Source organism: Mytilus trossulus, chromosome 1 (genome assembly GCF_036588685.1).
Source record: "Mytilus trossulus isolate FHL-02 chromosome 1, PNRI_Mtr1.1.1.hap1, whole genome shotgun sequence".
NCBI lineage: Eukaryota > Metazoa > Mollusca > Bivalvia > Mytilida > Mytilidae > Mytilus > Mytilus trossulus.
The window spans coordinates 26,652,315-26,677,483 of NC_086373.1; the positions used below are offsets into that span (position 1 = coordinate 26,652,315).

General features: G+C 32.3%; 3 protein-coding genes across 7 annotated transcripts in view; 2 read left to right on the forward strand and 1 right to left on the reverse strand.

Annotated features, from left to right (window-relative positions):
- LOC134720601 (succinate-semialdehyde dehydrogenase, mitochondrial-like) overlaps positions 1–1,563 on the forward strand; it is a 31,746-nt gene extending 30,183 nt beyond the window's left edge. For all 3 annotated transcript variants that reach the window (XM_063582968.1, XM_063582959.1, XM_063582949.1), the window contains exon 12: positions 785–1,563. In XM_063582968.1, coding sequence (XP_063439038.1) covers positions 785–990 — 206 coding nt within the window. In that variant the 3' untranslated portion in view covers positions 991–1,563. The remainder of the gene's footprint in view (positions 1–784) is intronic.
- A 6,339-nt stretch (positions 1,564–7,902) lies between these two features.
- Positions 7,903–10,086, reverse strand: LOC134707280 (uncharacterized). The gene is made up of 3 exons (XM_063566919.1): positions 9,873–10,086; positions 9,144–9,273; positions 7,903–8,594 (listed from the first exon to the last, which is right to left on the reverse strand). Exons 1-3 carry the CDS (start codon positions 9,900–9,902, stop codon positions 7,981–7,983), a joined length of 774 nt encoding a protein of 257 aa, XP_063422989.1. The 5' UTR covers positions 9,903–10,086; the 3' UTR covers positions 7,903–7,980.
- A 3,735-nt stretch (positions 10,087–13,821) lies between these two features.
- The window catches only part of LOC134720616 (eukaryotic translation initiation factor 5B-like), a 65,449-nt gene continuing 54,101 nt past the window's right edge, over positions 13,822–25,169 (forward strand). For 2 of the 3 annotated variants that reach the window (XM_063582976.1, XM_063582993.1), the window contains exons 1-3: positions 13,822–14,056; positions 17,101–17,272; positions 20,717–20,731. In XM_063582976.1, coding sequence (XP_063439046.1) covers positions 13,974–14,056; positions 17,101–17,272; positions 20,717–20,731 — 270 coding nt within the window. In that variant the 5' untranslated portion in view covers positions 13,822–13,973. The remainder of the gene's footprint in view (positions 14,057–17,100; positions 17,273–20,716; positions 20,732–25,169) is intronic. The other variant, XM_063582985.1, reaches the window with a different exon arrangement.

A 25,169-nucleotide genomic window follows, 5' to 3' on the forward strand; every position in this document is an offset into this window, starting at 1 on the left:
ACTACTTTAGCTAAAGAATTTCCAAATAATAAAATGACATTTTATTGAGTATGCTTTAAGTTGTTATTGTGTGAGTGTATGTGTGTAATGCATCACGGTACATGTTTGTAATATGCTTATCAATACTACATTTCGTTTTCACATCCTGTATCAACATTCCCGATTTTCAAGTTAAGTCTCTGATATGTGCCTATTACCGGCGTGTAGTAAGTTAATGTATGTACAGTTACCCCAATGCATATACAAAATACTTCCGAGACCGATTCTTTGTTCTTTTAAACAGTTTTGTAGTTCTAAACGATTATGGTAATTAATAGCAGTTCTTGCAAGCTTAAAGTTGGTCAGCTCACTCTCCGGCTATCACGTAAAGCCAAGTTACTTTATTTTCATGGGAGGGAAGCAATGTTTAACTGTGACAAGATATTTCATTTACATCCTTCAATTTTTGATATATTATGATGAGGTGCATTCAATACTTGACCATTATTGATCATTATTCCGACGAAGCGGATATATTCTGACATCTTGAAAACGTTTTTTGTGGTGTACGGGAGATAACTCCCATAACAACAGACGTCGATTTTCCCGTTTTCCGCTAGAGGCGTTCATTTACGTACCTCTCACCTTAAGAATGTACATGTATGATCAACAGCACAAAGATCATTCCTTTATTTGAAAGTTGCTTAGATTTAACCTTAATGCAAAATTTACCAAAACCATAAATTCTGCACTAACAAGTAGATACAGCTTGAAGTTCAATGTCACATCATTATTTCTGTTTCAGGGTACTTCTTCTCACAGAATATCAGTCAGGTCTGGAGGATGGCTGAGAAACTAGAGTATGGACTTATTGGGGTCAATGAAGGCTTGTTTTCAATGACAGAGGCTCCATTTGGAGGCTGGAAGGAATCAGGTCTTGGGTCAGAAGGCAGTAAATATGGACTGAATGAATATTTAGAAATCAAATATGTCTGTTTAGGAGGAATGTAGATTTCGTCAATGATTTCAATGAATAACTAGTAGATTTTGTCAATGATTTCAATGAATAACTAGTAGATTTTGTCAAGGATTTCAATGAATAACTAGTAGATTTTGTCAAGGATTTCAATGAATAACTAGTAGATTTTGTATGTGTCTTACGGTAGACTGACACTGCTTAAATTCATGCCCCAAAAAACATTCCTGACTATAAATACAGTGGAATAATTTGAAATTGTTCTTTTTATATTTGACAACCTATTTATTTTGAGATACTATTTTATATGGATTGTTATTGAAAAATCTTTTTTAGATGAATGAATTATAAATTAATAAACCAAAGAGTGAAAGAGATAAATTAAAAATCATTTTATTTATTTAGGTTTTCTAAAACAGCCAGTATTTAGGTCCCTTTAGAAACCTACAGACTTAGTTAATCATGGTCAAATCATTTAGAAGCAATTATGTCATGGATATATCATTGAATTTCTATCTCTTTTATAAAGGTTGTTACAAATGATTTTTAATATATATTTCCTATGTTACGGATATTGATTGTTAAAGATAATAAATTTGATAAGCAGATTTCTTTGTTTTTCTTCAGCTTCTCCATGTATGATGATAGAATCAAAAGAAATTTGTTGGAATTTTCTGTTAGTTAATGTCTCTATTTGTCCATCAACAAATTTCTTTCTTCCCTCAATTATCCCTCAAAAATCATGTTCAAATATGACTCCATGAAGAATTTTTTGATGTTTTTGTGAGTTATGCCCCTTAAAAAACATATGATGGTAATGAAGATAAATAGTTGTTGTCGAAAGTCAATTGACAAATATTACCTGCATTTACGAACAATGACATGTTTATCAAGTCAAGATCTATCAGCCCTGAAATTTTCAGATGAATCTGACAACCAGTTGTTGGGTTGCTGCTCCTGAATTGGTAATTTTAAGGAAATTTTGCTGTTTTTGGTTATTAATTTGAATATGATTATAGATAGAGATAAACTGTAATCAGCAATACTGTTCAGCAATGTAGAATCTACAATTAATAAGTCATCATGACCAAAATGGTCAGTTGACTGCTAAAGGAGTTATTGTCCTTTATAGTAATTTTTAACCAATTTTTCGTAAATTTTGTAATCTTTTACGAAAATCTTCTCCTCTGAAACTACTAGGCTAAATTTAACCATACTTGGCCACAATCATCATTGGGGTATTCAGTTTTAAAAATGTGAGCGGGACCTGCCAAACCAACCAAGATGGCCACCATGGCTAAAAATAGAAAATAGGAGTAAAATGTAGATTTTGGCTTATAACTCTGAAACCAAAGCATTTAGAGCAAATCTTTCAAAGGGGTAAATTTGTTTATCTAGTCAATATCTATCTACCCTGAAATTTTCAGATGAATTGGACAACTGATTGTTGGGTTGCTGCCCTCCCCCAATAGGTAATTTTTAGGGAAATTTTGCCATTTTTGGTTATTATCTTGAATACTATTTATATAGATAGAGATAAACTGTAAACAGCAATAATGTTCAGCAAAATAAGATCTACAAATAAGTTAACACAACCAAAATGGTCAGTTGACCCCTTAACGAGTTATTGCCCTTTATAGTCAATTTTTAACAATTTTCATTAATTTGATAAATTTTTGAAAGTTTTTACAAAATATTTTCCTCTCTATCTAAAGGGCCAAGTTCATTACAGATATGGAAAATTGTAAGCAGCAAAAATTTTCAGTAAAGTATGATCTAGAAACACATTACCATCACTAAAGCACAATTTTTTCATGATCCATCTGTGTCCATCACAGAATCCATCTGTGTCCTTTGTTTGATATGCACAAGGTGAATAACTGTAGTCAAAGAACTTAGAATTGGATAAGTTTGTACTCAATTGTTTGCTTTTGTGCAATATACTATGCTGTTGCAAATTGTACATCATAAAAGTCTTAAAATAGAAAATTATTATTCCTTAATTAGGATAAATTAAATAGTTCTTTCTTAAAGTAAATTGACAGCTACATGTCATTACCTCAAGACAACACTACATTTCTTAATACATCCATCTACATTAGTCCAGAAATTATCACATCAATTTGTTGCATGCACACTGTCATTTAATCTTACAAAAAAATGAGAAAAAAATACACAATTTGTTTTACCATTTGATAGATAAATGTCAATTGTTTCAAAAAAGGTATTACATGTATACTCAAAGGGAGTAGAATTATAATTTGAACCAAATGTTCAGGGATAAGTGAAATGTGCACGCTTTTTTGGAATATTTTTATATTGTTGCCATGGATACACAAAAAAGAATTTATATTTCACCATTTTAACTTGAATATCAAATCTATTGGAGTTACAAAGTACCAACATATGTATGACACAAACAGTTGCAATTGGCTTTTATGTGTTAGAAATTCAGGATTAGAAAAAGGTGGGTGAAATTAGAATCTATTTTCTAACTGCCAAGTGCTACCTCAAATACAAAAGCAGCACCATCCAATTATCAAGTCTGGTTTGACTTGGCTGGGAATCAACTCTTGGAACTCCCACACACCAGACAAGCATGAGTTCTGCAGTCCACCTAGGCTGGGAATCAACTCTTGGAACTCCCACACACCAGACAAGCATGAGTTCTGCAGTCCCCCTAGGCTGGGAATCAACTCTTGAAACTACCACACACCAGACAAGCATGAGTTCTGCAGTTCCCATAGGCTGGGAATCAACTCTTGAAACTACCACACACCAGACAAGCATGAGTTCTGCAGTCCCCATAGGCTGGGAATCAACTCTTGAAACTACCACACACCAGACAAGCATGAGTTCTGCAGTCCCCCTAGGCTGGGAATCAACTCTTGAAACTACCACACACCAGACAAGCATGAGTTCTGTAGACCCCCTAGGTTGGGAATCAACTCTTGGAACTCCCATACACCAGACAAGCATGAGTTCTGCAGTCCATCTAGGCTGTTTTGAACTAAGAAGATGGCCAAGGACAAGTGCTTGTTATTTAACCTCTTTTTTAATGGTTTGATACATATAGTGTATACATGATTTATATACAGATATGGATGGTGGTAGAATTTGATCATTTAAAGCTTATCAATAGGTTAAATACTTGAATATCTAAGAAAACATATATCATCGATATATTTCTTGGAATGGTCATCAAAAGGATGTATATATCATTATTGTCATGCTCAATGCATCATGTTTTTTTGCCATCTGTGAGTAGTGATAAGTCCCCAAAGGATTTTGATGGCATGAATGCAATATTTACCACAATGAACCATTTCAAATGATTTTGTTCACATGTTAAAAAACATGATGCATTGAGCATGACAATAATGATATATACATCCTTTTGATGACCATTCCAAGAAATATATCGATGATATATGTTTTCTTAGATATTCAAGTTACAAAATGATGTGAATTTGTACATACAAACTTGTCAAGAAAACTTCTTAAATTATGCTTGTTGCTTGAAAAATACCAATGATGTTTTAGTTAAGTAAATTAAATATTTTAAATTGGAGTTATCTTCCTTGGTCAATAATTGTAAATTATGGGAATGATTTCTCTAGTTCATAGTATTTGCAAACATGGTATGCCTACCAAAAGGCAATGTTTGATACAATGCAATACTTAATTTTTAGTTTCTATTACAAAAAGAATACACGATTTACACTTCAATATGATGGCCGAAGTAAGCCGACAAAAATACAATTTTAACTTTATATAGAACTGTACAGAAAGTTTGTACATAGTACTATCTTGTCGTTTTACTTCCTGGTTAAAAGATAGTACTCTGTACAGAAATTTTGTACAGTGTACTATCTTTTTATGGGATCAGAAAGTACAAGAGCAGAGTTTGTGGAGACTAGCTATTTGATTTATCGACGTATTTTTATCTGGTTCTTTCATGTATTCAAATTGCCCATCCGAGCCCACCCATGAGCATGAATGTTAGGCCCGGTGTTTCTGCCGTGTTTGGGGAAAAGATCCCCGAGTCCGGCTTCATCAGTGGTCGACTCAATAAGTTGTATATTGGCGTATTATTTATGTTTTTTGTTTTATTTTGTATATTACCGGTATATTGGACCATACACCGGTTGCCTTTGAATAACATATTAGATTATTATGATTTATTTTTTGTGAGCTCAGTATCATATTGTGTTGTGAAAGGTTGAGCAGACTATACCCGCTAATGCTTAGATAATAGTTCTTGTAAATTTGTATGTCTTTTATAAGCTATAATAGACTGGCGATTAAATATGTTCAAACAATTAGGGTTTAATGAAATAAGGTTCCAGTTTATTATATTTTTTAGTTTCTGTATAGATGGGTTGAATTTTGTTACCATAACTAGTGGTTGTTCCCGTTTCGTTTGGCGTTGTATTAGCAAGTTTTTCCTTTCTATATTTTGTGTTTGATTAAAAATTTCGTTGAGTTCAGATATTTTATATAGATATAGGAAGATGTGGTGTGAGTGCCAATGAGACAACTCTCCATCCAAATAACAATTTAAAAATTAAACCATTATAGGTTAAAGTACGGCCTTCAACACGGAGCCTTGGCTCACACCGAACAACAAGCTATAAAGGGCCCCAAAATTACTAGTGTAAAACCATTCAAACGGGAAAACCAACGGTCTTATCTATATAAACAAAACGAGAAACGAGAAACACGTATATATTACATAAACAAACGACAACTACTGTACATCAGATTCCTGACTTAGGACAGGTGCAAACATTTGCAGCGGGATTAAACGTTTTAATGGGCCCAAACCTTCTCCCTTTTTCTGAAACAATAGCATAACATCACAACATATAAAAACATACGATAAAATATCAATTAGCAGACTTAACTCAATCAAAAAACGTATGATTACACAAAGAACGATCCTTGTTTGAGGAGACGTGTTTTAAAAGCTTCTAACTGTTTTTAAGTTCAGTTTTGCTACTGGTGTTTCTGATGTATCTCAATACTTGGGCTTTTGATTTTACCATTTGAGAAAGTACTTTCTGATTTGAATTTTCCTCGGAGTTCGGTAATTTTGTTATTTGACTTTTTGAATCTACATGAAACTGGGCACATGCATTGTTAAGATTCTAATAGTAGATTTTCATGTGGATAATATGATTCTATTTTGTCTATGTTTAGATCCCAAATTGTCCCCAGATATTTTTCTTGATGCTTTATTGTAACTACATTAATGATTATATATCATTTTTAGATAATCGTAGATGTTTATGAGTAGTCTGAAATATTTGGTATTATTCCTTTTTGCAGAAAATTTTCTAAGAATGGGAGTAAACCAAGTTATATCATCTTGAAGGTTTTTGTATAGACGCTGCATTAGTGATTTGTCACGCGGGCTCAAGTTTTTCGTCGATATTTGGTATTTCTACGAAAAACTCATGTGCTGTCAAGCAGACCGATAATACATGGGAGTCCTGTACCTAAATATTTATTTTCAAGACTTAATCAGTGAATTTGATAAACACAGCCATCATACCATTGACATTATATGACATTCAAGGTGAAACTAATGAAATGTCATTCTGTACTCTTTCTAGTACCCATCAAACATTGACCCGACTGGATACTCGAATCAACGAAGTTCAACTATCGTTCATAAGTTCAGCACTATCCATAACTTGAACCAGTATATCAATCAGATCACATGTAAAATATCAATAAAAAAATAAGGAAATGTGATAAGATTGCCAATAGGAAAACTGTTTCGGTATTCGGTACCAGAGTTCAAATGACCAGGATGTTAGCAACTATAAATCATGTCAACAATTATCAAAACATATACTGTATAATTAGCTAAAAAAAAGTCCCAATTGATTTCAAATATATTAAATATTGAGTATTAAGGTCGTGATAGTTCAAGCCATCGTCGTCTATTATTAGTAACAGACGACGGTAAAATTTACATTGGCAGAAGAAAAAAACATATTAGTTCTTTCCAGAACCAGAGACGTATATGTCTCTGACAACATAAATAACATCCGTGCATGTGATATTGGCAACACTATTTATTCTAATTAGATAAAAATAAGATGTCATATGCAGTGTCATATCGGTTTCTATGAAATTAGATGAGGCTGAAACTGGTTGACAAATAATAGCACCAGTATCAGTTACATGATATTACCGTGAATCACAAAAGGCGACTGCCCCAAACCAAATGATCGGGGATATTTGGCGAATGAAATTTTGAAGACAGTCAACCTCTTATAGAAGCAACATCGTTAATGACTGCTCATGTAGTACTAGAAAAGAGACAGGCTCAGGATCTTATGTCACGTAAAAAGAAGGGTTAAAAGCAGTGGAGTTGGTACTCTAACCTGGTTGTTATTTATACTTATGAAATTAAATATGAATAATAGTCGTTTTGAAAGCACAATGTATTAGTTATGAAAGGTACACTGAAGAAAGCAATTTGACTCGAGAATACTATAGCATTTGGAGATTCCAAAATCCATATAATTGAATAAACTCTTCAGTTTAGGCAGCAACCATTTGATTTTCTGGGGGGGCTATGGTTTTTTTTTTGGAAAAAAAGTTTGTTTCCAGTTTTTGGAGAAAAAAATAATTTGTTTTTGACCGTGAGAAAAAAAAATTGTTTGTATCACCCTTAGCTGCCACTATATGTAATGCTAAAATTGAAATAAAAAATTTGTTTTCGACTTGTCGCTAAAAAACAAGATTGTTTTTCGCCGAAGGCGAAAAAAAAAGTTTGCCTAAAAAAACAAACCATAGCCCCCCCCCCGAAAATCAAATGGTTGCTGCCTTAGTGATTAAATTAAGAAACTACAGATGAATCATCCGAATCAGTCTTTTTTGTTGATTAAAGTCTATGGAACATACATCACTTAAACTAAAGTGTAAGACTGTTTCACTATATATATCACAGTTTTATTCGTTAATTGCTATAGTATACAAAAATATATAACAACAACGTTTTACCGTGATCACTTGCACCATTCAGGACATATTCCCGTACACAAAATGTTTGACAATTTATTAGCAAAACGATGGCAGTTATTTTTAATCAAATGGTACTTTCCAAACTTGGTGACGAAACTTCTTGCACATTTATATAAACATCCCAATGGAACTGAACTATACCCAGCTATTTCACTCTCCATTTTGGCGGAACATAAATCCCCATTTTTAGGGTACACTGTTTGCATATTAGCATTAGATAAGCTATTTTCAGCAAATGTCGAGTTAGTTTTCGCGCCATTTCCGTTTAGAGCAGAATATATTGTCTTGTTGCCAACATCTTGAAAATTACCAATATTTCCACTTCCAGCACCGAACTCAATAAAATACCCTTCGTAGAATATCCATCTATGTACAGGTCGTAACGTGCTTCTGACTGGTGAATGATTCCGAGGCTCAGATGATTTTGTTTTATTTGTCTCCCTTACAGATCGTTTACCAATGAGATTTGGGTATTTCTCTCTGAGATCCTGAATATCTTGCATATCATAACCTTTCCTTCGCATTTTTGCTTCTATTTGTAGACATTTGAGATCAGTGACGCCAAAAAAGTAAGGATTTGTTTGGTTAGCCGTTGGTTCTGTAATAAAAAAAAAATGAATTCATTATATACTTGTATCTACTTTTTAATCAGTGTAGCATGCAGTTGCTGCATTTATAAAGTTATTGCCTGATATTTGATTTGCCTTGATGAGTTTTTACTTGCAGAGAATTATCTCATATATTTTCTAACTAAAATTTGTTTTACATTTATTACCAGTACTTGTTTGTATAGAAAGGACAGATTGCTTTAAATTTTCAGTTTATTTTTCAATTTACACGAGGACCTATAAATGGGGTTTGCAGTATAGAGAATGATGAATGCATAAGTGGGGACATAAATGGGGACAATAATGGTGGTGTTGAGGAATCACATAATCACAAATTCTTTATCAATATAATCACTTAGTCAATACTATTTTTTTAAACGTTACAAGATAATTAAATAATCAAAAATTATCAAATAATCATGAAATAGTTTGTCCAGTTATCAAATAGTCACTATGAAAACGACCAAGTAATCACATAATAAGTCAAAAATTTCATAAGGAGGCTCATAAACCCATATATATTTTTTTTAATTCCTTACTGTCACATCCGGTCTCTTCAGTATTTGTCAGCGCCTTTGCTATAGTATCTAAAAATGTACCAGTAAATACTCCATCAAGGGTGTTAAGACTTTGAACAAGACAAAATACTTGGCACGAGATGAAAACAATCTAAAAAATAAAAAAAAGTCATGAACTTTAGCTGTTATATAAAAGTCTCACACAAATTTAAATGTCTATAACCGACCGTGCGAGGGCTGAAAAGCCAGTCAAGTTCGTTAAACACTTCCATATATATAATGTCTATAATGATATTCGACAGGGTTGTCCTATACACAGTTGTGTTTTCACAATATATAATATCATCTACAAAAAAGTATATATACTTTGCCCGTTGTAATGTTGAATTGCATGGTAATAATTGTATACAACAATAGCCAAAATGTCATACCGTGACAAAAGGAACGACCGGTGCGACAGACGTGTTTATTATTACATTTGATCTTGAATTACTTTGGACTAATACATAAATTGCTGTATATATTCAACTCTGTTTTCATCATTTGTGTATTTTTTTCCAAGCTATTTATATTGTTTTGTTTATTCTTTATCATTATTATTTATTTGTAATATCCGATTGCGTATGTCCGTTTAACAAATTACATATTAATAATAAAAAAACCTTTAATAAATTGAATGAATGTAAACATGGACAATCATTTCACTGAGCTTTGATCAGAAAAAATTTTAAAAATGTGTATAGAACTTACCAAACGAAATCTCGACATTTCCCAAAACATTCAACTGACAAATTCCCAGATATTTTCGTTCCTAAATTGAATATCCCCACTTGATAAGTGACAGAACAGGGGTCAACCATCGTCAAATATTGTTGCATCAATTCCTTCAGGCTATATATCACTTCCGACTATGTTAAAATACCAATATGTTGTCGTCATTTTTGGTTTTTAAAACAAATACATACTATATACATGTTTATTATATACTAATAAGTAAATACAGGTAAATTTTATAAGCAATACAATCAATGGAAATTATACCAGTCAATCGCCCAGTGATTTCGATATATATATACCGTATATGTCATGGTAGCAAATGATTTATTGAACACACAAAAATATGTAACGTCATGTATATAACGTGGGGAAACGTTTGACAAAGTGCGAAATAAAGTGTGTTTGTGGTATGTTTTCCCCCCATTATCACACACACTTTCAACTCTTAAAAAAAATAGGCTCTCGAGCATAGTTCTCGGGATTATGGTAGCAATACACAGTTAGGAGTTTAGTTTCGCATTATGGCCCCTGTGGATTTTTCAAATAGGAAAGTTATTGTGTAATAAAATTCATTTTTAGACAGATGAGTGCTAATTTAGCCTTCAAAGATGGTTTATAAGAGCATCAAGATTATTTTTTACATGTTTTATGGGCTGTTTTCTGTTTGACAGTCCGTATTTTCATAGTTAGACCGGCCATCGGTCCAGATATTAATGTACTGTTTACAAACAATCTTTTTCTACACGAAGTTTTTGACGCAATTTTACAAAAAAATGAGACGAAAGACATATGATTTTCATTGGATTTGCTGAATGATATATGTACACAGTTTCAGAAAAGGTATTACTTCAAGCGATTGAAATTCTACTTTTAGCCAAATTTTGGGGAAATATGTGACATCTTTCCACCCCTTTTTGCAATATTTTCTAACAAATAAATGCAGATTGTTGCCATGGATACACCAAATAGAAATTATATTTTACCATTTTATATACTGGAAATAAAATCTATGGAAGATTCTGATTACATACATATGCCCATATATGACACAAACAGTAAGCTTGATATTGGAAGAAAGCAATGAAAAGGGAATGGTAAAATTCATAAGGGCAAATTTTAGTATTTGTTCCTAACTGTTTATTGCTACCTATATCGGTGCTCGGGCTAGCACGGACGTGATTGGAAAAAGCCGTATAACACATGTAACGGCCAAATGAAGTCATCAAATCTGAACAGACATATATTAAGGGCATACGATACAGTTTTGATCCTGTATTTACAAGTTCGTGAAAAATTGCATATAGGCTATTTTTTACCTGATTAAATCAAATATGTAATAAAAAATACACCTTCATGTGCTACTTTTTGGGTAAAATAAGGTCGAAATTTTGTATATTTGCACAAAATTCAGATTTGTGGCCGTAATTTCTTTTTCGAAAGAAAGACATAACTTTTTTGTTATAAAAGATAATCACAAATTGTTTTTTGTTAAATAATCGGTAATTTCTGTATTTTATAAGTATCCTAAAAAAATATGCATTTTTTTATTCAGAAATAACTCATATTTATCAAATGTTCATGAATTGAGGAAAATACGTCATTTTTTGCTGCATGTTTATCAAAATTTTAAAAAATCCTCTATTTACAGTTTTATAAAATTTGGGTCACATAATCTCCCTGCAAAATGAAACAAATTGCTGTTTTGAAAATTAGGGGTTCATGAACTTGTTTTCAAATTAAATCAGTTTAAATGATAAAAATCAGTCGAAAAATGCATCTTTTCCCGATATGTCACAGTTTGACGTCGCAAAAATAATATTTTACGTTAGCAATTAACGTCATTACCTACCCTGTAACTGTATCGTATGCCCTTAAGAATAAAGAGCCTCAGTGAAGATGCTGTGTCAATATCATTCTTATTTTCGTATGTTATCTTTAAATCGTCTAGCTTTGCTCCGATTTCTTGTCTAGGTTTTATTCAATCTGGGCAAAATAACTTCAAACAGGAAAAAAACCCACTTATCTTCAGTTGAGCATATACTAGACCACCATCAGACAAAGGGGAATCACTTGAACATCTTAGTCACATCACTGAATAGGATATATATATCTCCGTGTTGAATACCGTACTTTGAACTATAATGGTTTACTTTTACAGATTGTGACTTGGATGGAGAGCCGTCTGATTGGCATTCATACCACATCTTCTAATATCTATTAATGCAATACATCTGGAGCAAACATCATGCTCAGTGGCGTTAATGGCTGGTCAAATACATCGTAATACTTAGCAAACCAGATCTTTCTCTTCATCAAAAGCTATTAGACCGTGTGATGATACTAAAATCTCACAACCGACACATGCAGGTATAGTTGACAAACAAATAAATAAATGACCGCACACTTGATCGACTGTGCATGTTAATTACATCTTTAGTAAATCGAGTAGAAACATAACCACAAGTGTCCACTTGGATACTGACATGATATAATTTCCAGTGAAATTAACCTTTCCCTTTCAAAAGCCAAAACTCAGTAAAGTCACCGCATAAGCTAGGTATTCATTTACATACACACATATTAAAGAAACCCAGACAATATTTGGAATTACTTCAAGACAAATACACTGACAGAAAGTATACAAAAAGCATATACCGACCAAAATAAAAAATAATTTAAAACTCAACTAACATGGATATATTCAAACTTGAAAAAACTCTAATAGATAAGAAGAAAAAATATATAAAAAACTTAATAGGTTACATGATGATGACAACACCTTAAAAAATTAAAACAAATTAAAAAACGATTACAGAATGGGATGAGAAATGTATACTGGAAATACATGAGGGGATCCGCGGTCGGACCCACTTTTTTTGACCGATCAATGCATTTGAATGGGGACATGTAGTTGGACCCACTCCCTCTTTTGTCCTGGTTTAGGAACCCCCCTTTTTTAAAATGACTGGATCCACCCCTTCTCTTGTATTTTCACATTGTACATTTTCTCTAGACTGTTTATGACGTCTTTACACTAAATCCATTGGATGTTGGATGTGTTCTTATTAATAATTTAGTCTTATATATATAGATGCATCACGGTTTTTTTTTTCTATTATATGTTGGCTTTGAACTATAGCTGTTAGTAACTGCGAGTACTCTCAAGTCTAAGTCTGTATTTATTGTCTTTTTGTTGTTGGGATGTACAAATCCGGTCACGTCCACTCTCTGTTTGTCGTGTTATATGTAGTTCTGATTGTATCCTTCTGATGAGTTGATATAAAATAGAATTACGGTGTGGTATGATTGCCAATGAGACAACTCTCCACAAAAGACCAAATCAATGACACAGAAATCGAACAACCGCTGATACGCCCATTGTTGAACTCAGACGACCCGCATACGATGATCTGTAGCTGTTATGTTCTGTGTCTTTAATGATTTGGTCTCTTGTTGAGAGTTGCCCTATCAATCTAATTAAAATATATTGATCCGCCACTGATGTCATGATCACTGATTACTATACCTATTGATATATTTCCTCGACCGTAAAATCAAGGATTTGTATAGTGCTATCTTACTATACATGTACAAATCCTTGGTAAAATTGCACCACATTGATATATGATTTATCAAAAAGGGACCCATTCCAGCGACACATATGTATTATATATGACATATATCCGAGATACGATAACTTCATCTAGTATGAATTAAGACCAGACGGGACTTTCACTAAGTTTATTGTTGGATGGGAGCTTTACACAGGCCGCTTAGTAATCAGTTAAAAAAATCAATAGAGACGAATCCCGTTTAAAGTATAGAAAGTCACTGGATGAAGATTATAACTCAAAAGTCTGAAATATTGTTCATTGCACGTGCCTCGTAGACCGTAGTGTTTAAAAGTTTGGCGGGAAAATGTTACGTAAATCACGTGATAGGAAGTTTCCATGGCCGTTCAGAAGAGAATCACATGACAAACAAAATATTGACAAACGTGGGGACCTTGGCAAGGTGCCCTATACTACAGGTATGAAAAGAGAAAGTAGCGATGGCTGAGACAAATTAACGAAGATGAAGAAATCAGAAACTCGGTCGACAACTCTACCAGCAGTTTTGAAAGAATATGTCCCTGAATATGACCCAAAATCTTCGGTGTAAGTTGTTTACATTGGTAATGAAGGTCGTGGCATGCATCAATTTTCAAAATCGATAAAAAAAAATATTTGAATGCACGCGTCAATCACAGGGGCTTGTTACAATTGCCGGGTTTACTATCCATACGAACCCCTAGTGTTTTTTTTAGGGGTTCGTATGGATAGTAAACCCGGCAATTGTAACAAGCCCCTGTTCGTCAATTAGTATTATAACATCTAAAGATTACACCTTCAGTAAGTCGAATTTATTCAAATTTTAGCACATATATACTAAAAATTGGTTCCAAAAAAAACCCAAGACATCAACACCAGTATAAACAACAGATTTTACATGCACTGAGTCTGAAGCACTTGTAAATCATATTTCTGCTCGGTCCACATCAGAGTTACTCTTGTCCCTGTGTCCACATCATAGTTGCTCTTGTCCCTGTGTCCACATCTTAGTTACTCTTGTCCCTGTGTCCACATCCTAGTTACTCTTGTCCTTGTGTCCACATTGGTAGGTCTACTGGCTTATTTCAAGCTGGTTCACTTTCAAAGTCTGCCCTCTGTCATGTATGTCTGTGCAAACAAGGATTTATGTACAATATATTATAATTTATATGTTAATTAAGACATTGCCCGGATTATGAGAATGGAAAGATTCACAAGAGTTGACAACTTGTCAGACATGACCAAGCAGCCTTTGTGTTAACTTATTGCTATTTCTCTGTTCTTACAGGAGTTAAAGTGACCCAGACAGATGTATGCTACTGTCAGATATCTTTGTTGTCAATTAAGCCTGATATCCTGACCAAACCCTGTCTTTGTGTCAGTTTGGATGTAGTACAATCCACTTGACCACTTAAAATAATAAATCAACGCTGAGCAGCATTGAATTACTGAACGTATGCCAGGGCTCAAGCTTCATGTAGCATATATGTGACTTGGGCAATAAAGTCGCTTTCCTGACAGACAGTCTGTCACTTTGCTTTGCCTGACCATCAAATTCGAAATATAGTCGCCCTCTAGTTCATGATACTGGCTTTTAGTCACTTGGCAATAATTCAATTTTTGTCGTCAATAATGAGAAATGTTTGTACCATATACATGTAGAAAGCTTTAACAGGCCCCGATATGAAACATGTGGAACAATTCAAACAAACAAAATTGCGTGTTAATTTACTAAAAACAAATATGAAGGACCTAAACCAATAGAAAAATACTAATTCACAGGCCCTTGAAGTTGACATGGCATTGGTACTTAAAGAAATTAACAGCGCTTTCTGCATGTATATTTCATTATTTTAGATCTACAGTCATGACAGTTTAAGGTTGCAATCATGAGAAAATATCAAAACTTTTTATGATAAACATAAAAAAAGTGATTTTTGATAATTACTGATGAGACAATGGTTTAGTTTAAAACATCAAAGCTGTGATGAAATACATATTTGAAATAATACACGTCTATAACATTTTTGGAATAATACACAGCTAAAGTTGTAAACTTTCCAGAGGTGCTATCCAGCACTTTGATTTTAGCAAGTTCTTGTCCAGAATGACCATCCTTATGGAAGAAATATAGTGGATTATTTCAACTTGAAAAAACATATAACAGTAACTGTCATTTGGGTATGGTCAAAACAAAATAAAGCCCTTAAAGTGATTAGATTCAGTAAATTAAATGTGTGTGTTCAAACTGGAACAGTTACATATGTACATATATACTGTAAACAGGCAAATTTTCAAGGCTGTTTAATTTCCCGGTAAGAAGTGAAACACGAAAAAAAAACAACCACGAAAATTTCAGGGAAACTCTAATCATATTAAAAGACTCAAGTTTATCATCTCAAGCAAGCAGACATCAGGACATTACAGTTATTTAAACAACACTAGATCCATTGATAAGGGATACTCTGAGATAAACACCTTTAATACATATAAATGTAAGCAGATATGGTATACAATATCAGCAAATTAAACTATCCATAAGCCTATACCTAGAAAAAAATGGTTCCGCTAGCCAAAATTGTCTAAATTTGGTTAGACAAACACAAAGAATGTCTTGTTATGAGCTTTACAGCTAGTAGTACAGAAAGGTATAAACGTTTTTGCACTGACTAAGCACTGGGAAGAATTTGCACGACCATCTGTCAGAGACAAATGGGCCAGTTGGAGATTGTCAATTGGTTTGCTAAGACTATATAACAATGTATGTTGTTGCATGGTTTATGAATATTATTTTGAAGAGAGAACTATTTTTTACAATATCAGGTGATTGAAGAATTAGATATGATTCTAGCCTTAACACATTTACCTGCAAAATTAAAATGGATCGCCAAATTTGTTATCCAGCCAGTGGTGATCTGGTTCAATTTTTTAGATATTAAAATCCCTACAGAAATATGATTTCATGTACAGTGTACATTGTACATATAAGCCATACATGTAAAATGCATGTTCATGTATTCTGAATGATTTGCCCACAATGTCATAGATATATACTATTATATACATGTATCATATACAGTCAATATATAATCAGACCATTATTGAGTATTATTATTTTATTCATTCATTTTGAGGATAGAATCTATTCATTCTATTTATTTGCCTGACTGGCATCCTGCAACTTGTTCAAATTTAAACAGTAATAAATATTCAGGTACAACAAGACTCCAACCATGCCAACAGGAAGTTCATAAATCTATGACAAAACAAGATATAATAAATTGTTACATAATTATGCATTTTATATACAAAGATAAAAATAACTTTTCATAGGATTAAAATTTAAAAAAACAAGAAGGTGTGCTTTATTAATGGCATTCACTTCTTCTGCAGTTTATGAATTATTAATTGGTATTCTGTTTTTCAATAAACAGAAAAATAGTTGTTTTATTACAATAAACAATTTTGAACAACACTTTGGGGAATTATGATATTTTCCTGATAAATTAAGTGTTTGTTTTACACTTGTAAATTAATTATGTGAATAATTTAAGATTCTAATTATTTATCCAGGTAGTACTGTATTTACTGTTACAGTTATTTTTCTACAGAAAACGGACGCAAATTCAAGATGAGAAACCTGTAAAATTATCTACGCAAGAAGAAATTCAGAAGCCAAAATCGTCAGGTTATGGCTGTCGTCACACTAGTCCAGAGCATGCCAGGAGCACGTCAGCTGGGGCAGCCAGTACCACGAAACGCAAGAGAGCACATCCTGCCCAGGTATTTATTCTTTAAAATATTTCAAATATAGTTCCATAAGCAATAATTGATCTATAAAAAAGAAGATGTGGTATAATTGCCAATGAGACATCTGTGCACAAGAGACCAAAATGACACAGACATTAACAACTATGGGTCACCATACAGCCTTCAACAATGAGTAAACCCCATACTGCATAGTCAACTATAAAAGGCTGATATGACAATGTAAAACTATTCAAACGAGAAAATTACAGCCTTATTTATAATAGAAATGAAAAAAAACAAATATGAAACACATCAACAAACGACAACCACTGAATTACAGCTCCTGACTTGGGACAGGCACATACATAAATAATTTGGCAGGGTTAAACATGTTAGTGAAATCCCAACCCTCCCCTATCCTGGCACAGTGGTATAGCAGTACAACAGAAGAACGAACTATCAAAATCAGTTGAAAAAGGCTTAACTCATCTGATGGACAAAAATACAAGTGGATGCGGTAACCTTTTAATTAGTATGCATGATATTTTTTGGTTAATTTAAATTTTCTCAAGATTTAGGGTTGAGAGGAGCAGGGTATTCTAATGGTTTATTCCCGATTGTCCCACTTTTTAAAATTTTAGAGTTCTGATTGTCCCACATTATTTTATGTAGTAAAATGTTCTTAAATAAACAAGGTAACTGTTGTTTGTTTTGCTAAATAAACAAGAATTAATTATTGCACATTTAACATTAATTTTATAAAAGTATAGAAAAAAATGTTTTTTAAATCATTAGATTGATACACTTTTGATTAAAAAAATATAATATTTCTGATTTATGAAATAGATCTTTTAAGGTCTTGAATTAAACTTTTTTTCTGAACCTGATTTTGGGGTTTATATATGACTCTAGAAAAATAATTGGTGACGAAAATGAGATGGTGGTGCACTTATTTTTGCTGCAGCCATTTGAAAGTACCCAATTCTGAAAATTTTCTCAGTTTTCATCAAATGTTATCCATTTTTGGGCTATTATCATGAAAAAAAATCACAGTTTCACAATTAAACTTTACTTTTTTTCATACTTTCAATAAAGATAGAGTGGACAAATCTGAATAGATCTAACTTTAAAAAAAAACTAGAAGTAGGTGTTAATTTAAGAAAGTTTTATAAAATTTTATTGCTTTTTTGTGTCAAATTGACCATTCTGTCAATTTGTCAATTTTGGAATTTTCTCTTTTTTATGAACACAAATCTAATTATTTCAACCTCTTTGTTATGATTCATTGAAAAAATACATATTTGAGAAATTTTGAAAGATTTTTTTTGTATATGGGATGCACATGCTTCTGGTAAAATCATTTCTTGTACCCCCATCTACTTTCTCTAAATTTGCTGCTGTCTAGAATTTTTCCAGATCAGCCTTTCCAAGAATCACTATTAAAGGTTGTTTTTTCCAATTTTCCCATTGTTTTTGCAGTCAACAGGACTCTTCACCAGTTATAAAGAAGAGCCAAACTTCCATAAGAAATAAGAAGATGTGGTATGATTGTCAATGAGACAACTCTCTCAAAGAGACCAAATGACACAGCAATTAACAACTATAGGTCACCATACGGCCTTCAGGAATGAGCAAATCCCATACCACATAGCTTCAAAAGGCCCTAAAAAGACTAATGTAAAACGAGAAAACTAATGGCATAATTCATGTACAAAATAATGAACGAAAAACAAATATGTTACACGGCAACAAACCACAACCACTGACTGACAGGCTCCTGGCTTGTGACATCACCACAATAAAGACACTAAGTACTGAGAGTACTCGCAGTACTGACTAAAAAAAAAAAAAAATTTCAAAGACTTCATTTAATATTATATGATACTTCAATTGTACCTACTATGAGCAAAATAAAATATGTAAATATTATTATTTGTTCTTATTTTGTTCATATTTTATAAGTTACATTGATTAGTAACCTTTGATTAACTGCAACACGCTATAAAAACAAATTAATCATTATAAAAACAGTTCCCAATTGTCCCACATTTAAACTTCCCAATTGTCCCACAAACATATTCCCGATTGTCCCACAAAATTTCATTACCTTTTTACCTGTAATTTCAAAAAGTGGGACAATCGGGAAGACACCATTCTAATGATGAAAATTTGCATAGATTGGGGTAATTGACAGAGACAGCAATCAATCAACACTGGTTAACCAAATAGACACCTTGAAAGTTGCACATATGCACAGTATTAGCTTTAACAATTAGTACCTGTAGTATACCTGTAAAATACAACACAAGCAGGCGTCAAGACAAGTTAATAATATAACAGGCACCTGTTATATACTGCCAAAACCAAGTTCTTAAAAACTCAAAAATGCCTGAAGTGTCAGAAGAAACTATTGACAATAAGCCTGCCTTGGTACAGGTACACAGTTATGTAAAAGGGTTGTATAAGGATTGTAGATGATCTCAAACCATTCCATAATGTCTTACAACATGTACAATAAACAGTTTAAAGCACACAATAAAAAGTAAACAAAAAATAAAAACCAAATACAAGAATAATGTGTTATAATTACATATACACATCAAAGAATACTTGTTGCCACTCAAAGCAATTACAATTCAAAGCTTTTCAGACTTAATTAGTTGATTATGCAGTTTTATCAAGTCATACAATGTTCCTATAAACAGTCTTAAAGAACAAACCAGAAAGATTTTAATTCAATATCTACAATGCTTACAAATGATAAACACAGTACATTTTTAACTTTTATTCCTTTGAGTGTTCATTAAATTATTTATCATGTCTGAAATTCACATGCAATCTAAATCTAAGAGCTTTATTATTGGTAAATAATTTTAACTCCTTCCTTATTCTTAATGTGCAAGTAAACAACAGGTACTATGGTAACCAAAACAGTTGTATATTGTGGATACATCATATCTCCTGGGGTGTAACAGTTTCAGGGTCTTTATAGATATGTGGGTTCTATTTTAAGAAGTCAGGACATTTCATGGTTGTATAATAAGAATGACTAAGCAGATCTCAAATAATTCAAGTTGCTTTTAAAAATGGTCAGGAATAAAGGGCAAAAATTAAACCAGATTATGCATGGTGGTATTTTAAGGTGTTCTAATAAAAAAAGATAAAGAGCTTATTTTATAAATTTTCCAATGTTATTCAATTGAAAAATGCCTGAAATTGGAACTTTATAGGAAAATTATAATTCATCATATTAACTCTGGGATTTATAAAAATATTGCAATGACAGCAGAGTCTCATAAATGATGTATTATGCAAAAGGAAATTTAGTAGGCTCAGATGTCTAATTATCAATTCAAGATTCACATATATATTTCAAATAAGATGAGTGCTGCAAATACTAGAATGTGTAACATAAGATGATGGAGACATTATATCTTTTCATAACAAGAGTAATTTTTATGTTTAATCAAATTTCAGGAAGGTAATAAAGGGGTAAGCTTCCGTGTGTTTGAGCTTGTTGGTCCTGCTGTTCTTGTTACTGTAGGGGTTATCCTTAGTAAAGAGAGATAACGTTTGAAATCAATCAGTAAAGTGTTTGTAAAAGGCAGTTCCAACAATGCTTTTTAAGCTTTTTGTGAAACAGAATTTCAAAAAAGATCGTTTTATTTAGAAGCTTAAAATGTATTCATGAAAATGGCTGACACCAATATTGTGATTTGAAGAGTTATGTCCCTTAACCTAGGTAAAATGAATAACATTTGAAAAAAAACAAGTAGATGAATCTGTTATTAAAACATTGTTTAATATCTCCCAACTAATTTTAACAAGCATTTCTTGTATTCATGTTTTTGCTCAAATAACAGACATGACTGAGTTTCTTAATGCCAAATTTCTTTGAAGTCATTGAATTATCTTAAAAAAATACTTTTGGATATTTATAACATGTATTATAGTCTGTCCAATCTATCTGTTGACTCTTTTGAATATTTAGACAACAATTTTAACATCTACAGTAACATTTTCTACTTTTTAGTCAGATATTCAATGTATACTAAAATATAGATTTAAAAGTGGTACTTTTTTTCTCACTAATATTTAGATTCTAAAGACTACCTCCATCAAAAAATAAATAATTTAGAATAAAAAGCCAAAGCAGATAAATTCATCTATTAACCTTCAGCAACGTGTGGCTAGCTTTATAGTCATTTATTGGTGTTGAAATGTGTGTTTGAAGAATATATATATGCTTTGTCCATGTTTACTGTAAAGATTACTGCAAAATATTTTCTGGAATCATTGTCCTTACAACATAGGAAATCCTTTTAAATAAGTCATATTTTATTTACATTACATTTGCATACATGTTATCAATGTGTTTCTTTTGGATAAAATGCATACCATGTGTTATGGTCACAGACTTCATGTTGAGTGAAATTCATTTAGCTGTTTAAAAGCATGTGCTAGCCTACAATCAATACATAGTAAACAATATGAAAAAAATATTGATTAATTAATTATTCATAATTTAACTGTAAATACCAGATCTAAATGAAGATTTAAGTTGGAAGTGATGAGAAAAACAAGTTTAAAAATGCATGCCAAATTAGGTTTTTGTAAGTCAGTTTTTGCAGCTATTCAATGCCGGAAATGTAAGAGGGAGAGGGTCTTGGACACCTTCTTATTATTCACATTTTCTATCCTTACAAGTGAATTGCCACAAAGCTTCCCGACTGAATTCTTGGTTGACCGATGTTATTCACAGAGGCTCATTGCCTTGTGTAAACGTCATGTTAAGATAAGCATGTAACAGTCACATTTTACAAGCATACATGCAAGCAATACTGAAGCAAGATATGTTTTCAGTTTTGGTTGTAGGCTTACATGTATTCCATGTTTCAGTCAAGCATATTATTTGTTATTATGATGTATGTCAATGAATATTAGATATGTTCACAATTTTTTTTTAATCTTCAAATTAATGTGAAAGAAGAAAAAAAAGTCTCACCAAAATTTGTGCAACTTAGGCCGTGTTCACATTGACCTAAACTCGGTGTTGTGTTAGTGTAACTCACACATAAACTAAACATCATTACGTTCTCATTGATAAAACTCAATGTTTACATGTAGTGTAAATCATGTTTTGTCTACATGCAGTCGATAGTCGATGTAGGCCTTGTGTAGGTTAAGTGTACACAAAACTAGGCATTCAGAACTTTAATTTTCCCATGTATATTTTAAAAAGAAGCGATTTTTATATAAAATTGATACTTATAACACTTATTAATAAAGTTCTTTGCAGAAACATTTGTCTTAACTTGAGTATATTTATTTGTTATAATGTTTTTAACGTAGCCTTATTAACCCCTAATCAAGACAAACAAGACTCATCCATCATCATTGCCGAACAAATAATTCATTTTAAAAGGTCTTCCCAAATCGACTGGACGTACACACTGACAGAAATACTTGCCACTGGTCCTTACTCAAACAACGATTCACTCATAAATGCGTTACTGATTATTATTTTGTGCAGTATCTCAAGTCCGTTAAAATAACGGGCGAAAGTTCATATATATTTATTTTTTCACAAATTCAATATTTGACACTATAATGTGTGGGCAAACTTTAGATTCAGAACATTTGTTCATTCTAATCATCTGTATGACCAGATTTTTTTTTAAATCAAATTGTGGTAAAATCACCCCCCTTTTTTAAAAGTCAAATGGTCGTTCCCTAACGGCTAGAAAAGTTGTTTGAAAATTTAAATTCTGTTCTACGTAATGAACATTTAAATGACATATAGTTTACAAGTGTGAACAAAACTTATGTACAGGTAGCTAAACAAGGTGTATAGATGTGAACAAATTTAATGTGAAACTAGTGTGCATTACATTAAACCAAATGTAAACATGTTTAATGTACACAGCATTTGGTGTGAACACAGCCTTAGATCACAGGTTTGGGATTCACAGTTAAACCATTTTTACCTGGTCAAAGTTTTCAATGGAAATGCAATTTCTTCTAAGCCAGCTTCCAGGTGTGGGATCACCTCTCTACATTGTGGCATTTGGTTGTTAGCTACTCTTGGTCAGGGTTGTTGTCTCTTTTGTGCTTTTCTCATTTCCATTCTCAACTTTATTGGTTCTCATAGAAAAACCTAGATCTTACCATTTTTACATATATATATGATAGGCGATTGAATCATTTCTACAAACAGAAAAGGTTGTCAATGGAAAATTCCCTTGAGAAAAATTAGACAAAATTTTCTGCTGTCATCTGCTATACTTATTTTTTAAAGCAGCATGATCCTATATTTGGATTTCACACAAGTAAACAAGTTTGTCCATGAAAATTCTACAGTTTTAAATTGATTAGAAAAGAGTGAACATTGACAGTTTGCTTAATCCCATGTGGGTATTATCCAGATAAGATAATTTTTATACAGTTGCTGTCCTATGTTTGACTGTAGGAAACAGTGGAGACATGTGTCTGAGTCAAAGAGAAATTAGAATTTGATTATACCTTTTGCTAAGAATCCAGGAAGGAATATATAGTTTTTATTTGATTGTCTTGTTACACACTGTAAGCATGATTTGTGTAGGCTGATAGGAAAGATGTAGCTACAAATAGGGACAAATTCTGTTATCTTGCATCATGCTCCATGATTTTGCTTGCAATGATGTTCAGGGTATTGTTTATCAGCAATTCATTGTAAAGTAAACAGTATGACAAAATCAACCAAACTTATACATATTCTCCTATAGGGCTTAATTTTGTGCTGAAATAAACAGAGATATACAGAAGGACTATTATACAAAATGTAGGATATATGTCAGTACAGCCCTGTTGTCACTATTAAAGTTTTCCAACAAAAACTTGGTTTCAAAAACTTGAACGAGAAATCTTGGTCATAGTCATCTGAAGTCACTATCGAAGCTTTTTTTTTTTTATCAAAAAAGTGCTTAAAGAAAGGGAAAATCTTGAATATTAACATGGAGAAAAATGGCTCATATAAGCTTATCACAGAAATACTACATAGCCCTTTCACCATGTATTCTGTGTATAAGCCTTTTGAGAATTGGATCAAGTCATATACTGGTATTGATCATCAGCATGAGAAAATACTACTTTAAAAAAACTAATGACCTCAGTGAGTGATATCAAGTTTTAAACAGGACATTAGATTTTAAGAAATTATTCATGATGCCATCTAGGGAAATTATATCTTCTGGACCTGAAAAAGATCAAAATACAACTAATTTAAGACCTATAGAGCAATCAATTATACTATATAGAGCATGCTGTAGAATATAAAACATATATCTAAATTATAGATAAAGTTTTGAAAGTGCTTATTGATTAGTGATAAAATATCATTGAAATAGATTTGTAAACAAATATACATGGTAACATGTTTTCTTTTACAAACAAGATACCTACATACTATCCAGGCTGTTACTGAATCTCAATCAATTGTAGAAGATTAATATTTATATGTTATACATAGTTGTACATCTTTGGGTCTTGTATGTATACATATAGATTATTAAAAAAATCCTTGTAATTTGAATGGAAGTCTTTTCCCTTTGGTGCTTACAGTACATGGACAGATGGGAGACTTTTATACATGCTCAGTGCAATATTTGAGCTACTTTTTTTGTTTAATAATATGATTAATTGTGTTTAATTTAAGCATATAGGCAATGGCTGAAATTTTTTAAATGGAAAAGAATTAATTTGGTGACCATTCATTAAACAAAACTGCACCTACACACTATACAAATCCTAAGCAAAGGGGTAGTGCTTTATTATTGCTGTTATTTTTCTTCTCTCAAAATTCCTGTGAAACCTTCAACACAGAGTTCAAAAGTAGCACCTGGTTTAAGCAATTCTTTGCAGAATGGTGATACGGCTACATTTGAATATTGTA